Below are 16,106 nucleotides of genomic sequence, written 5' to 3'. Positions count from 1 at the left end.
CAACTATTAGCATGGAAGTAAGATTGCAGGTAAAATTCACTACTGTGCAAAAGTCCAAGAAACATAATCATTCTCCATCTGGATCAAAGCCTTTTGTGGGAAAGACTGAATTCCACCCAAAAGGGGAAAAGGATGCGAGTAAACCTAACATCATTTCCTAGGTCATCAGGAAGATGAATTAGTACATTGACTCCGGATATAACATTGGATCTGGATAAAAGAGACTTAAGTCCACACATATTTAAATGCAGCTGTATTTCAGGTTTTCTAAGGGAAATTTATTAGAAATAGGCAGCAGAGGAAGGAGATGTCACATAAAGGTGTTCTTACTTTCGGAAGAGCTGTAGCACAACCTTCTTGTATACCAGAGCAAGTCTTGAGTCACAACAGAAGCCTTCACAGGTGAGCCCTGTGAAGCCTTCCTAGCCATGCAAGATGGGTCACCACAACATAGAAAACCACTAATATGCAAGGGTATTTAATTCTGGTGCTTCTCTCATTCTTGTATCTGTTTAGGCCTGGAAGTGTTTTTGTGAACTACGAAGTAAAAGCAGGAGCAGCAAGCTTCGATCAGATAGCAAATTCCAACAAAATTGTACCACAATTTCTAGATGCATTGTACCGGCTGAACCAAGCTACCTTCACAACAGAAATAACCAGTAAGTTTAAAGCTCTCTCAGTATTTTCCTTCAACATTTACTTTAATATTTCTAGCCTGAACCATGTAGCTGCCTAATACTGTTGATTATTTGGTACTGGACCTTCAAAAAACCCTTTCTTTCTCTGGCTGTTTCGTTTCATCCTGTGCCACCAAAGCTTAGGACTTACATGAGACCACCATGAACGCAGTACCTCCCACGGAAAACCAAATCCTTCCAGCTACTCCACTGAACCCTGATGCAGTCTCTCCATGGGAGAGAGATCGAATACCTTGAAGTTCACCTCCAGAACTGAGACAGCTTTTAGCATATCAGCTGCCAGCACTTCCCACTTCTTCAAACAGAACAAAAATCTCTTGCAGTTTACATGAGAACAGGTTCCTCCTGGCTTCCTTGGCACATTTTCCATGCTGCTGCTGGACAGTGCGTTACAATTCAGTTGCTCGATCAAGTGCCCCAGAGGTGCTGTACTCTCAGTGCACTGAGCGCTGGACTGTCTGTCTCAGAGGATCACTTTAACCTGGTTGCTTCTCCTCCCAGTTCATCTACTTAGAAAGTAGTGGTGGGGATAATATTTCTGGCTCTCTGCATAAAATCTTCTGAGATCTTTGGCTGACAAAGATAGTAGAAGAATATGTTGTGGGAAAATTGCATAGCTTGTACCAGAGGTAGTGCCCTGCAGCTGATGCGGAGAGCGTATTAGTTGTGAAGCCCCTAGGATTCCCACAAGATGAAAGAGATCATATAGGCGTGAGCTGAAATTACAATAATGCAGAATGTTGCTCTTTGTCTTCCCAGATCAGACAAACTTCACTGTGAGTCCCGTAGACATTTTTAAAGGGGATACAGTAAGACTGATTTGTGAAATAAATTCAACATCTGAGAATGTGACCTGGTATCACTTCGATCAGATCATCTCAACCAGCTTCCGGTATTCGATAGAGAGACAAGTTTCAAGGAGAACCTCAAGGTCGATTCTTGAAATTATCAACATTACGATGAAGGATTCTGGTAAGATTTTCTATCGTTAAAAGAGCAGACGTGTGGCTAGTGTGGCTAGTTCTATAAAAAGCAAAGAGGAATGCAGTGGCTGCATTTTCCTAGAATAAATGTGAAAAATATACTGTCCCTCATAATTTTCCTGTGTTTTTTTTTCTTTAATGAGCTACGTACCGACTGGCATTGCCAGTAAGGTGTGAACTGATTGAAGTGACTCTACAGGCCTGGGTACTCTCAGTGCCAGGCTTCGCTGCCATATCACAGGAGGCAGCGGTGACTACATGGCTGTAAGGCCTTCCCACCCTTTTGGTGTGGTAACTTGAGGCTGTGGCTGAATTTCTCCTTGATGGCCCTTGCCCCCTTTGAAAACATGACCTAACTTATCAGATCTCGGAGTTACAGTTTTTCATGTGTTCGTGTTTAGGGCTTTTTGAAAATCAGGAACAGGTATATTGGTGACATTTTGCTGGGAGGAGTTATCAGGGGAATTATCATGTATTATCAGAACTTTGACTCAAGCTCCCACTCACTTCTTTTTGGACCATGAATTTTACATTCAACTTCAAAAAGGGTAGACTGTGACCAGGTATTTGGGCACACATACGCAAGGCAGGAGTCATGGGTCCAAACTTCTTTGTGCTAAAGATGCCCTGAACCTTGGTGTCTCCACTTCTATGTAAGTGGCCTACTCACTTGGCTATCCTAATAGGGAAAGAGAACCCACAGACCTAAAGTAGGAAGGAAGTTTGGAGCTCTGATTGCCAATTTCAAAAGGAAGCCTGGCTGCATCCAGGGGGCAAGTGCCTGAGAAAAAGTGGCTGATAAATACTCTGCTCTCGTTGGCAATACCTTCTGAGCAGCGTACGTGCCTACACTCAGAGTGCCAGCTCTTGTGGAGTCCACCCTGGGCACCTATCTCTCACCCATTCTGTGTAGGAACCTTTTGCATGGTCGGTCTACATTCTTACCATGACATATTGCTGCCATGTGGACTATGGGCAATATACAGACCCCAAAAACACCAACTCAGCCAGATTTTAAGTATTTCAGTCCCAGAGCACTGGTCTCTTCTCAAGTACCCATCAACACTGAAGCTGCCTAACCTGGATATATTTGACACCAGAATTTTGCAGAAAGCATACTGCAGATGACCTGAGGGTACATTTTGATTAGCAAGTATCAGAGCCACTGCAGGGCAGGGAGATGTGAAAACTAGGTGTGGAAGTAGCTCCCAGCTTCTAATTCCAAATGTAGATGAAAAAAACAGCAAAACATGTTCTCAATGCTAAGATATTGCCTATGCTTTACAGGTTCCTATAGCTGCGCTTTCACAAAGAGCAATCAGTTTTACACGCTGATATACAAGGCCACGAAAACAATCTCAGTCTCTTTACTGTCCATCACTACAAACTCAAACGACACCAGTGTCACATGCAATAGTCCTGAAATGCAGACAAACAGTCCTCTGCTGTCCTGTTGTATTGACAGACACTTACCATCACTTACTGGTGACTGGAAAGTAAATGGAGCAATCAATATTACAGGTAAGATTAACAAAAGATTGTCTTTCACCTGCCAGGTTTGTTCGTTATTCAAAGATCTCCTCATAATTGGCTACCCCAAAGGCCAAGTCCTAGGATGAATACAGGGTACGATCCAAAGGGGTGTGTGTGGGAAGGACGATGGATGCACAGCGTGGTACAGACTGCGTATGTGTTGTGCAGGTGCCAGTGGGATTCTGGGCATCGCCATGCCCTGTGCAGACATTGGTGCTTGAAATTGTGCCATCCTGGAGGGAAAGAGCTGCCTGGACCAGCATCATACTTACTTTTTCCAAAAAGCTTATTTCTGCAACGTCTAGTTTTAAGAGCAAGGATGAATCTCTACTACTATCTCCAGAATCACCCTTGGGGTATGAAAAGCTTCTGTGTGCCACATACAGAGATTTGGCAACCAAGAGAGTTGGCCACCAAGTGTAGCACTTTGAAACAGCTGCAGCATAGCTAAATACTAAGTGCACAGTTTCCCTCTCCACCTGTAGCTGTGATACATCACATGCCAGCTGGGTCAGTGGCATCCCACAAGACTTAGGATATGGATATAAAGAGTTAATAAAGCACCAAATAAATGTGTTACTAAGAGTTACAAAATAGAAACGCTCATAAATGTCTATGAACCATAGTCATAAACAGCCTATTGCCCTCTTAGTATTTTATGGGTATGGATTAACTGTTTATTGTTAACCGTTTGTTATAAATGAAATTTAGCAGAAAGCAGGACAGCAAAATGAGAGAAAACCTTCAAAGCTCCTGTGCACAGTCATTTCCACAGAGGACAGGTACTGGTGTGCAGCAGTGCTTGCAGAGAGAGGGGTGATCCTAGCCTACCGTAATCAGCTGTTTTGCCCTCGATCCCCTGTGGCCAGGCTTTCCGCCGGGAACTCTGCTCTCGTGCCAGATGCACTTTCAGCTGCAGCATGGGACAGCTTTAGTGGGGTTTTCCCCTTGTAACTAAAGCAGCACTCTTCAGATTTAAAGCTGAATGACTGTCAAGTACCTCCAAATGTTTGTGCCAGAATAAGATGACATTAAAATCTGCAGTATTTATCCCTGTTTTACTTATCTTACTCATCCTAAATATTGCAGATAATGAGGTTAGGCTGAACCAGAATACTCTTCATTTTGGCTTATCCTGAGTTATCCAAGCAATGTTGGTGCTCTCAGACTGATGCTGGCAGTAGGTGCCCAGCACTGTGCTGAGAGCCGTCTTCAGCCTTTGGAAGACCACTGTGAGTGTTGCCAGAGTAAAAGATGTGAATGGACTTCAGCAATGATGAGTTAAAAGTGCCATGCTGTCAAAGGTTACACACAAACCCACAAGATCTTCCTTAGCTAGAGTGATTGCTTGTGATTTCTGGAGCCCAGGTATTTTTTCACACCCATAGCCTTTCAAGGAATGTTTATTTCTCTCTAGGAGTCTCCAGTTTCAGTGAAAACTGTACTGAATACAAGCTCAACATCAATGAATCACTATGCCCACCTGAGAAGTCAGGTACAGTGACGACATACACATGTGAGCTGCAGACTGGACACGGTGCCAGGAGCAGTCAAAACATCAGAGTGACATACCTCCGGACAGGTAAGAGTCGGGTAGCACGTAACAGACCATCAGCTCTTTAACGCGTAGGTGGCCTCCGTGGCACATGTCATTTACAAGCAAACGATTATAACAAGTGACTGTCAATAATATGACATTTATCTTGTGTTGTCTCAGCCCACGTAACGATATCTTCAAGCATAAACTCATCAGTTTCCGAGGGACATGCATTCAATCTAACATGTAAAAGTGATGTGAGCAATTATGACAGTATCAGTTGGAAAATCCAGTCTGGAAATAACACAAAAACCGTAGACTGTGTGATGTGCATCAAAAATAACAGATCTCAAGCCACGTCTGTGCTCACAGTGAAGACTGCCACACAGGACTGGAACGGTGAGTGAACCTGGTTTGTGCTGGCTACAGAGGCAATGAAATCTCTGTACACCATCATTTACAGCATCCCTAGCCCTGCAAATCACTGTGAAGTCTGGCCACAGTAAATAAAAAAAAGAGTTAAATCGTAACTGCTGGAGGACAACAAGACGTGATGCTGCCAACAACACTCTACTTCGTCAGTATTAGGGCTCATGACAATGCAAAAGCTGAAGAGCACTTCTGTTGACTGAGACATGTTTTTTGTGTCACTTCTTTCAGGCACCTACTTCTGCACATTCTCCCAGAAGTACTTGGAGAGTTCTGCCAATGTGACAATCGAGGTTATTTCCTTGCCTCTGAAGCAGAACATCCTGATAGACCCCATTGAAGCAGATATACAGTGCAAAGTGCAACAAGCCCTTGAATGCTGCATAGATGCGAACACCATGGAAGATTACAGTGTTACATTCTTCATTCAACAAAATCCATTTCAAGTTGGTAAGAAACGATAAACTTGCAGAATCACTAGTTGCACTATGTGTCACAACCCCGTCCCTGGGTTTTCTGTTTTCAGTTATGTCCGTGTAATGAATTCATACTTACTGCTATTATGACAACCCACAAGTACTCCTGAGAGTGTAAAAAAAGGGTAATGGACTTTTTTTACGATGGTTGCTATGCCTGGGGAGCATGGCTGAGATTAATAGAAGAGCAACTGAAGTCACTGCTGTAGTGATAAATACATAACAGGTAAATTAATTGTTTGGTTTGCCTTGCCAGGCAGTGAGAAGTGAGCATCCTCATCATTGTTCAGATTAGAAATTGCTGAACTCCATTTATTTGCTTCTGTCTTCCACTCTGCCACTTTTTTGAACTGAGTATCAAGGAAACGTTACTTAAGAAGATGATCTACTAGTTCATGAAAAATGTATAATAACACATTAAGAATGCAATTCAAAGAACTATTCTATTTTCTTCAAGGATAGAGGTAACTTATCTTTAACAGCAGAAAAGCCTAAGCTTCTATGTCTTCAAATTTAGGGCAGTTCTGCAGCTTCCCTGGCATGTTTTTATATACTAGAAGTTTTCAAGTGGGTTACAAAACCGTTAATTTGAAAAAAAAGCAAAGAAGAGCCACCTAAACTAACACAGAAAACATGCAGGAATGCAAAAACCACAGGCTGTAGTGTAAAACAGGTGAAGTCCTTCGGTTGCTAAGAAAAATGCCAAGATCGTGGAAGAGATTGCAGTTGGGGACCCTCAGGCACAGGCATACTAAATGGGAGTGTGGTACAGATCCTGAGTTCCAAAGAACCATATAAGAACAGCAAAAAAAGTATCCTAGCCTAAAAGAAATGCCTGTGGTAGAAGCAGAAGCAGGAAGAGTATTCTCCAAAATGGTTTCTAAGGCAAATTTTGGTTCCTGCACAGTAAAAGAGGGTTTGGGCAGGATTTGCTCATGCACCAATAATTGAAAAGGTCCTGATCATGCAGCAGCTGCCAGAAGATTTATTAAGTGGGGAGTAAGAGACAGACATCAGCATACAGAAAGGAAGTTTCTCCACAAAGGAAGTTTTTTTCTCTAGGACCCACAGAAAAGAAAGTTTTGCAGAAGCTTTCTGCTGTCTGCTAGCTGGTTGACCCCAAATCTGTGTTAACCTATCTTAATCCTTCCATACAGGGAAAAAGAAAAGAGAAAATTCATTTTGCTACGTGTGCAATTACACAGAAACAGAATGCAGCAAAGATAAAAAGCTCACAGCATATTGCAAGTTCACTAATCGCATTGGACAGAATGTCAGCAGTGAAAGTATAAGACTGTCCCTGATATCTGGTAAGAAAAAAGTTACTATTTAAAGCTGTTAAATAGGAAATCCCAGTATCTCTGTTAAATCAGATGGCACAAATTTATCACTGGTGACACCTAACAGGAGCAGTTTTTGTTAGCTGAGAATTTTCGTCCGCTTTTTTGACAGGAAATTTTGAAATACAGAGGAAAATATCAATTTTGCTGTAATTTAAAAAAATAAATAGACAAGATGTTTTGTCTTCACTGTATTTGACAGTGGCCCCGGTATGTTCCCAAGCAGTTACAGTTCAGTCATCTTCTGTCTCTACTTCCTCTGGTGCAACCTGCACCTCCAAGCTTCGTCTCTTGTGTTGAAATGTGGTCATGCAGCTCCCAGCTTGCACCAACAATCTAGCAAGGATAAAAGGTTGTTGTGCCTCAGGAAGAAGTCATCTAGCTCAGAAGGTCAGCCTATGGGAGAGCATATCCATTTAAATACAAGAATGGAACCTCCATGTGGTGTTGCAGAGACCTGGGCAGACCCAGCTTCCAGTCAGCTCTGCAGGAAATGCTGGGTAATTAGAATTCAACATGCTAAATCCAGTTTTAATAGTTAGTTCTGACCGGAGTTTGGATATTTCAGCTTCTTATTCTAAATTGGAAAGAAAGAAATGTTGGACATCCTCATAATGCAGAAATTTTGTTTTTTCCACAGTAGTTGTGCCTACTGTTGAATCACTAAATCTGGCCAGGTTTCATTCTCTTAGGCAATAGATATGCAGACACTTTATTTACTTTAATCAGCAGATACTTACTGGTATGACTGACCCAATCAAAGCCAATTAGCAAGACTCACTGTTCATCAAAAAGGTGTTGAGGCCTCCATATCAAGGTGTTAATGCATTTCTTATTAGTGCTACAGCAGCACTGAGTCCCTTAGCAGAATAAACTTTGTGTGAATTGCTGTTCACATAGTGGTCAATATAATCCCACTCCACCCCTATCTAACCCTGTAATCTAACAGACAAATCCTAAAACATTGGGTATTGGTTTGTTGATCTGATTCAGTACTCAAAAACAAGGACCTTTATTCAATTTCCTTTTTAATTTCATGTTTCCAAATAATTGGAAATGCAAGACATATACACCCTGAAAGGTCATAATTAATGAAGAGAGCAAGCTGAAATCCTAACTAATTTAAAGACCTCTGAACTTCAGGAGGTCACAGGTTTGATGGGGATAAATTATTCATCTCCCTGCTTCTCAGTTTTCTACTTCTATGTCTTTTTCTCAATACAGAGAAGGAAGTTTCCTGCTCAGGCAATTTTGGCGTTGGAAAAGAAGGGTCCACATTAAGAAAGCCATGCCGTCAGTCAAATGAAACAGTTGATTTTACGCGAGGCAATGAAATGTACAGGTGCTCCGACAAATCATGGAACCTTGAAGAGGATGACTGCCTGTCTGTAGCAATAAACAACCTGCTGACCGATGCTGAGGTAACATTTATGAGTTTTCTAGAGGTTGGGGTAGGGGCGGGGGTAGGAGAGAGCAAAACTTTTTGTTGGGTGATTTTTTGCTTAACAATCTAAAATATATGAAGCATTAAAAAATCAAATATTTAATTAAAACTATCTTTTAAAAGATATAAAGAATGATTGGCTATATCTACACAAGACAGTGAAAGAGGCTAGGTCCCCTTCTCCGGCCCAGAGGTCATGCGGCACTGCACGGCTAACATCCACACACATGAACACTCTCTCCCCCAGATGAGGTGACCTTATTCCTAGTGTCCAGCAGGAGCAGTTGCTAGCCTGGGGTGTTCCCTGAACCATGTTCGGGCATTGCCTTGGTGAACGCTAGTTGGCACAATCCCAAAGCACGCTAGAGAGTACACTAACAGCGATGCAGTAGAGACAGCCCTGGGCCACTGCCCAATCTCAGACCCAGGCCCTGTTTAGCATGACCCCTCAGCCACCACCCTTCACAGGTAGGTGCTGGGCCTCGGTTTTCAGCCAAGGTATCCTATCATAGTGCTCTTCACTTCTACAAACCATCCAGAGTCACCCTTCTCTCAGTGTGCTTAGATGAGAACAATTATCTTGCTTTCATCAAATACTTACTACGTTTATTTTAGTCAATTAGGCACAGCAAGATCCCAGACAGAGGTACAGCTACTCAATTATGTATTTTCTTAACTTGCTAGATTGCTCCCTCATATGGTTTGGGCCCAGGCCAACTATTTTCTCCCCTGAAATTTCCAGGAGCATTCTGCGAGTTAGCACAGATAAGAGACCACTCTCAATAGGCAGTTAGGATACCCTGTTCTGGAAGGTCAGAGCGTTGAACCCTACCAGCATGTCTAGAATGACCCTGGCTCTGTTTATTTTACCAGTATAGGGGTAGCCATTATGAAGGAGGATCAAGCTCCAGGCAAATTGCACACATGTGATGTACTGTTATCTTCTGTTCCAGTCCTTGGTCAACAGTCCTGAGGCAATAGCAAACCTACCTAACTACCTTGCAAAGCTTAAGAAAGAGACAGTAAAGCAGCAAAGCAAAATAAACAATTCTGCTGCAAACCTAGGCGCAATCATTACCATCCTGGATATGATCTCCACTATCCCAGCAGATGCAGAGGAGCTCACTATTCAAGTAAGGTTTTTTTTAAGTCTTACCTATACTTATCAAGCCCTTTGGCCCCTTTTGTCAGAAGGATGACATTCTCCCTGAAGACATTTCACAGTTAGTTAGGGTCAAGAACAGGAAAGTATTAAGGGAATGAGATGAAATGACAGCAAAGATGAAATGGTAGCAAAGATACAGAAGAGTTTATGAAAAGTCAAAATGATGGAGACAAGGAGCCTATGCATGAAAGAGAGACTGCTGTATGCTTAGCAACTAGAAATCTTCTAGGGACCCATAAATGTCTCTAGCATTAGAGGAAAGGACAAGGAATGATGGATGAAAAATTGGATATGAGCCAGCAATGTGCGCTTGCAGCCTAGAAAGCCAGTTGTATCCTGGACTGCATAACAAGAAGCGTGGCCGGCAGGTCAAGGGAGGTGATTCTCCTGCTCTACTCTGCTTTTGTGAGACCCCACCTGGAGTACTGCATTTAGCTTTGGAGTCCCCAGCACAAGACAGACATGGACCTGTTAGAGCAGGTCCAGAGGAGGGCCACAAAAATGGACAGAGGACTGAACACCTCTCCTATGAGGAAAGGCTGAGAGAGTTGGAGTTGTTCAGCCTGGAGAAGAGAAGACTCCAGGGAGACCTTATTGCAGCCTTTCAATACTTAAAGGGGGCTTATAAGAAAGACACAGAAAGACTTTTTTACCAGAGCCTGTAGTGGCAGGACAAGGGGCAATGGTTTTAAACTGAAGGAGGGCAGATTTAGATTGGACATAAGGACGAAATTCTTTAAGATGAGGATGGTGAGACACTGGAACAGGTTGCCCAGAGAAGTGGTGGATGTTCCATCACTGGAAGTGTTCAAGGTCAGGTTGGAAGTCCCTGCCCATGGCAGGGGGGGTTGGACTGGATGATCTTTAAGGGTCAAAACCATTCTGTAATTCTATGATTTTATGAGTAGGAGCAGAAACAGAAAAAAGTGTTGAAATTAGGATATGGATCAAGCAAGGAAAATCAGTTAGATGCTACAGCAAATGAATGGCAAAACGTATCTTAGGAATACTTGGAAACCTTGATTTTGAGGTACAGAGGAAAAGCACTGCTCTTCTGAGCAGAAAAGTGCAAAGAGACTTGATATTTTGTAGTTGGAGAACCCTACATGAGAGAAAGCAAAAAATCAAAGAGAGCACAAAGGCTGAGAAAGAAGGGAAAGGAGAGAGAAGAAAAAATACTAAGTATTATGTAAAAAAAAGCCACGCAGCTCCACTTTTGGAAAACTTAACTTGAAAATAGAGCATGCAGAGGGTTAACAACTGAAGGTTTCACATGGATTGAGCAAAATAAGAAAATGCTGGGCTTTTTCAAAAGGCAATTCTACGACCACACAGAAATTACCATCAGAAACAACAATGATTTGTATGGGATTTCAGTAACAGCATTATTCTGTTGTTGTTCCAGAATTTCCTCTCCACAGTGGACTTTATTGTTGCTGATTCCACAACTGAAGCTTGGGAAGACCTGAATAAAAATGAGATACCCAAAAGTTCTTTGTTACTGCGTTCAGTAGAAAATTTTTCCCTGCACCTCCAACCAGTTAATAATACCATTCCTCCTGTCTCTGTAAAAACCCTTCAGCTTCAAGGTATGGTTGTCACAGAAAATAGCAGCACAAATTATAATAAGAACTTCAGCAGTAAAGAAAACCTCACAGTTAATGTGCTTATCGGTGAAACTGAAATTCAGACTCTCCAAAATTCAACCATTGTCAGTGTGATGTACTCAAAACTTGGACATATTTTGCCCCGGAATGAGTCTGAGTATGTGAACGGCTTACTGATAACAACTGTGAGCAGCAACAGAAACCAGACGTTCTATATTAATATGACCTTTACAAAGGAAAACTCGTCTCTAAAGATGCCCCAGTGTGTCTTTTGGAACTTCATGCTCGACAAAGGTAGAGGGGGCTGGGATACTCATGGTTGCACACCCACAGAGGTAGAAGATTATGTCATTTGCTCCTGCAATCACTCGACACCGTTCTCCATTCTGATGTCACCTGATATACCCCCCCAGGGAATCTTTGAAGATTATATTACCTACATTGGCCTGGCCATTTCAATCCTGAGTTTGGTAGCCTGCATTATAATTGAATCCTTAGTCTGGAAATACGTGACAAACAACACAACCTCCTATATGCGCCATGTCTGTATATTCAACATAGCTACATCACTCCTGATTGCTGACATTTGGTTCATTGTCACTGCCTCCATCAATGACCAAAACCAACAGATAAGCAGAGGTATCTGTTTTGTGGCCACCTTCTTCACCCATTTATTCTACCTGTGTGTCTTTTTCTGGATGCTCAGCCTGGGCCTCATTCTTTTCTACAGACTGGTCTTCATCTTACATAACACAAGCAAGACTGCTCAGAAAGCAGTGGCATTCTGTCTGGGATATGGGTGCCCCTTTGTCATTGCAGTCATCACCATCGCTGTCACACTGCCAAGGAACAATTACACCACAAAGGATAAGTGCTGGCTCAACTGGAAGGACAGCAAAGCTCTCTTGGCCTTCGTCATACCTGCCCTGATCATTGTGGCCATGAATTTGTTCATCACCGCAGTTGTTATAATAAAAATACTCAGGCCAACTATTGGGGACAGGTCAAACAGGCAGGAGAGGAACTCTTTGTTTCAAATCGGCAAAAGTGTGGCCATCTTGACGCCGCTGTTAGGCCTCACCTGGGGATTTGGCATTGCCGTTATCATCGAAAAGAGCCATCGAGCTTTCCACATCCTCTTTGATCTGCTCAATGCGTTGCAGGTGAGTTACACATCTGTATGGTTTTGTTTCCTCTATGACCATTTAACGTCTAGTGACATTCTTGCAGGGAGGGGGAATAAAAACAGCTTGGGAAAGCTCAGGGTTGCCTTACAGATCCTTATTCCCAAAGGGCTCTTTGGGAAACCCATTCCAGGAATTCAGCAGTATTTCGTATTCTCAGCTGCCTTAACAGATGTGCCTTATAGATAAAGCTGACATAAAGATAACTTCCAACTTTGCCAGTAGCTTTGGGAAGAACTTCATTCCTGAGCATCAGGAAAATAGCCCTATTATGTTCAGTTGGGCAAGCTTCAGCACATCTGGTCTCATTTACAGTGCCTCTGGAGGCATCATATTATTCTCCTGTGGGTTCAAGTAATGGGGGAGTATAAACAACATGAAAGTCACCAAGAACAGCTGAGTAGTACTAATAATAAAGAGAAGAACTGACCAAAATACAGATGATATATCGAGAGTTTTCAGTTAGTATGATTTTTACAACAACATATTTAGGTGGCCAGTAGGATCCCAATACAATGGGATTTCTTAAGGACACAATAATTGTGTATCGTGTGTTTCTTACGAATGGCCTCAAAATTGAATGCTTCAGACGAAACTCACTTGCCTTTTATATTGTGAACCTGCTAGCTTATCTGGGGAGCACAGGCAGGGTATGTCTTCCATAGACAAAGGTCCATTCTTCCAAATATGTTTAGTGCTAGCAAACTATCTGTGTCACTTTTGTAGATCAGATATACACACAGTTTAAGTAGGCCAGGCCTGGAGAACTCCTACCACATCAGCAGTCCATTATGGGAGATGCAATCAGAAAAATGCCCTCTATCAAAGAGTTCAGAGTTTAAATAGCAAACATGGACAATGTTTGAGATAATTATGAGGTACTGCAATTAAAAGGTTGGTTTCATCAAACTGCATGTAATTATCTGTCTCCTAGGGATTATTCATTTTTGTGTTTGGGACTCTCTGGGACAAGAAGGTAAGAATTCAAACTATTGCTTATATTATGTGAAAATACTGTTGGAATTTCAACATAATTGCTGTATTTACTGATTGATTTTTATTTTTTTTTGAACAAATAGATACGAGAAGCCCTGCTGAAGAGGAATTCAATGTCCAAATGGAGTTCGCAGCAAACAAAGGTTAGATCCTTGATCTAAGAATTATTTCAAAGTTACTGCTGAATAGTCTAACATTCTCCAAGAGTCTTTTAAGTCAAATGCGCTTTATATTCTGCATTATTTATCAAAACTAATCAGAGAAAGAGAAGACACTAACAACATAAATATGAATATACCCCCTTTTTCAAAGTTCATTATTTCACCTATAATTTGTAAAAAATGAGAAGGAGGTTGGTGGACATTTGCTCTAAATTCCACAAGAAATAAACCACAAAATGTAACTGAAACTTTAAGTTAGAAAACAGAAAATTCCAGTGGCACCATTATTTATTCACAACCTAAGAGAAAGGCAAAGGGAACTTCTTGGGGAAGATGTCCTTTAGCTTTGAGCAGGAAAGGATGGAGATATTGCGACTTGAACTCATGAGACAAGGAGACAGGTCAGCCTCCACTTTATGTTGAAGAAAATGGGAGGAAGTATGAATTTTCTGTCAAAATCATGTCTATGTGTTGCAAAGACTCAGATTCCGATGAGCAAAAGATAGAACATAAATGAATGTGGTACTGGAACTAAGTGTCCTGGACACACTCCTAGAACAGGAGAGACTTGAGTTCTATACCCAGCAAATTCCTGCATTTAACCCAAAACACTCAGTACCTAAAAAAAAAGAAATAATATTGCAAAGAGGGACTGGATCCTTAAGGAAGATCCTGGAAGGCTTCTCTTCCATTAGCAGAGACTTCCTCTGGCCCAATAACTCTTGCACTCCTCCCTGCATTGAAGCATAGCTTGAATGGGTGTCTGGAAATGCCTCTGCTCAGGATAGGCATGCACATTAAAGGGAGAAACCAGTTCCACTGCCACTTTTAAAAAAAAAAAAACAAGTTTGCACAGTGTCTCAGGAAAATGACTGCTGAGGAATACAATCAGGACAGAAATACGGGCAGTGTTCCTGCTGAACAGAGATGTCACAGAATCATGGAACTGTTGAGGTTAGGACTATCCAAAGATCATCTAGTCCAAACCCATTGCTCAAAGCAAGGTAAACTAGAGCAGGTTGCTTAGGACATTGTCCTGTCAGGTTTCCAGTATTTCTAAGGCTGGAGAATCCACTAACTCATTAGACAAAAAGCTGTAGTGTTTTGCCACCCTCAGGATAAAAACCAGCTTTTTCCTATGATTGGAATTTCTTGGATTATGGAATTTCTTCCATTTCAATTTGTGCTCCAGAGAATAAGACTCTGAAAAAAAATGCTCAGCGGTTGCTTGAAAAGGGTAAAACAGGGCTCAGCTGCTCTAAGCTACTGGGCAGCCATGGAGCTAGACTGTCTTGTGCCAGCCACATATCTGCTCCCTTCACACCTTCTAATCTTCAGCAGCTCCTTGTTCCTCTCTCCATGCGTCCTTCACCTCCACAGATCTCATGGCACCATAGGCCTTTCATCCAAAATGCCTAAAGGGAGGCAGAGCTATTTAAGCTGCAGGAAAATGCTGGCATGGGGACAACTGTGCTTAATTAAGTTCAAAAAAGATATAGCCCAATTGGAAAGATGCAGAGCAGAACAAGTACCAAAGAGGTGGGATGACTGCTGTGCTGAATGACATAGGACTCTCCAGCCTAGACAACTGATGGGGAATTTTAAAAGTGATGTATGCTGCTATGAGGCCACGGAGCAAGTGTGCCATCCAGTTTGATAATTAAGGACCAGACCTGACCCTAATGAGTAGCAGATTCAAAGCAAGCAAAGGAGATTTAGACCTCCTTGCTCCTGGTTGTTGTGGATGTTGGGCATTCTCCTAGGTTTTCTTACCGTTTACTTCATTTTGTGTAAGCTTAAGAGGCCATTAAGGGCTCTTAAACACCAAGGTCTTGCCTCTGCCTCCAGAAGTCCCTGTACCTCTGACAGCCGGAGGTGGAAAGAACATTCTGAACATCAGCTGCCACAAGCTTACTTCACTTTTGTAAAACACTTCCCTAGGGCCCCTGCTGTAGCCCTCTTTGGATAAGAAGCGAGTGGGCTAGAGGATCCTTAGATCCAACCAAGTGCAAATCTGCTTCTGGCATTAAGCAACCACTACCCATCAGAGAGGCTGGGGAACGGCCTCTCAGCGTGAACCAGGGAGGAAAAGCACAGAGTTAACCGCTTTTGCAATGAGGCTTGACAAACCTCTAAAGCAGAATATAGGAGGCCGACCACACAGCGGGGTCATAGCCTCAGTGCCCCAGGACGTGTCTTACAGCCCCAGGAGAGGGCCAAGAGCTGAGGCTGTGGACTAATATTCACCTCACAAAGAACTCTGCTGGTTGAAGACATGTTGTGGCTACAGAGTTGTTTGTTATCTTCTTCCCGCTGATGCCAAAGGTGTGTCCATCTCTACTTCTGCACAAGAGGGGCCACATTCCCAGGCACAGAATATAGAAAAGTTTCAGCCACAGGCATAAAGTACCTCTCTCTGGGATGGCTACACGAGGGTGGATAACTGTGTATTCTAACACAGAAATGCTTGTTTCAACTTACACCTCTGCGTTCATAACCCCTTACCAAAGAAGCCACCCCAGGGTGGGTAAGGGATTGAAGGCAACACAATCT

At 42.4% G+C, this 16,106-nt stretch overlaps 1 protein-coding gene across 1 annotated transcript in view; it reads left to right on the top strand.

Moving 5' to 3' along the window:
• The window catches only part of ADGRF5 (adhesion G protein-coupled receptor F5), a 48,570-nt gene that overhangs the window by 27,638 nt on the left and 4,826 nt on the right, over positions 1 to 16,106 (top strand). The window contains exons 9-20 of the mRNA XM_075144928.1: positions 517 to 659; positions 1,458 to 1,670; positions 2,969 to 3,202; positions 4,632 to 4,796; positions 4,932 to 5,150; positions 5,412 to 5,630; positions 6,814 to 6,966; positions 8,221 to 8,417; positions 9,394 to 9,573; positions 11,011 to 12,375; positions 13,331 to 13,372; positions 13,476 to 13,535. Of these exons, the coding sequence (XP_075001029.1) occupies positions 517 to 659; positions 1,458 to 1,670; positions 2,969 to 3,202; positions 4,632 to 4,796; positions 4,932 to 5,150; positions 5,412 to 5,630; positions 6,814 to 6,966; positions 8,221 to 8,417; positions 9,394 to 9,573; positions 11,011 to 12,375; positions 13,331 to 13,372; positions 13,476 to 13,535 (3,190 nt within the window). The remainder of the gene's footprint in view (positions 1 to 516; positions 660 to 1,457; positions 1,671 to 2,968; positions 3,203 to 4,631; positions 4,797 to 4,931; positions 5,151 to 5,411; positions 5,631 to 6,813; positions 6,967 to 8,220; positions 8,418 to 9,393; positions 9,574 to 11,010; positions 12,376 to 13,330; positions 13,373 to 13,475; positions 13,536 to 16,106) is intronic.

This window comes from Calonectris borealis, chromosome 3 (assembly GCF_964195595.1).
Source record: "Calonectris borealis chromosome 3, bCalBor7.hap1.2, whole genome shotgun sequence".
NCBI lineage: Eukaryota > Metazoa > Chordata > Aves > Procellariiformes > Procellariidae > Calonectris > Calonectris borealis.
Note: the sequence above shows the minus strand (reverse complement) of the source record. Positions and strands in the feature narration are given on the sequence as shown.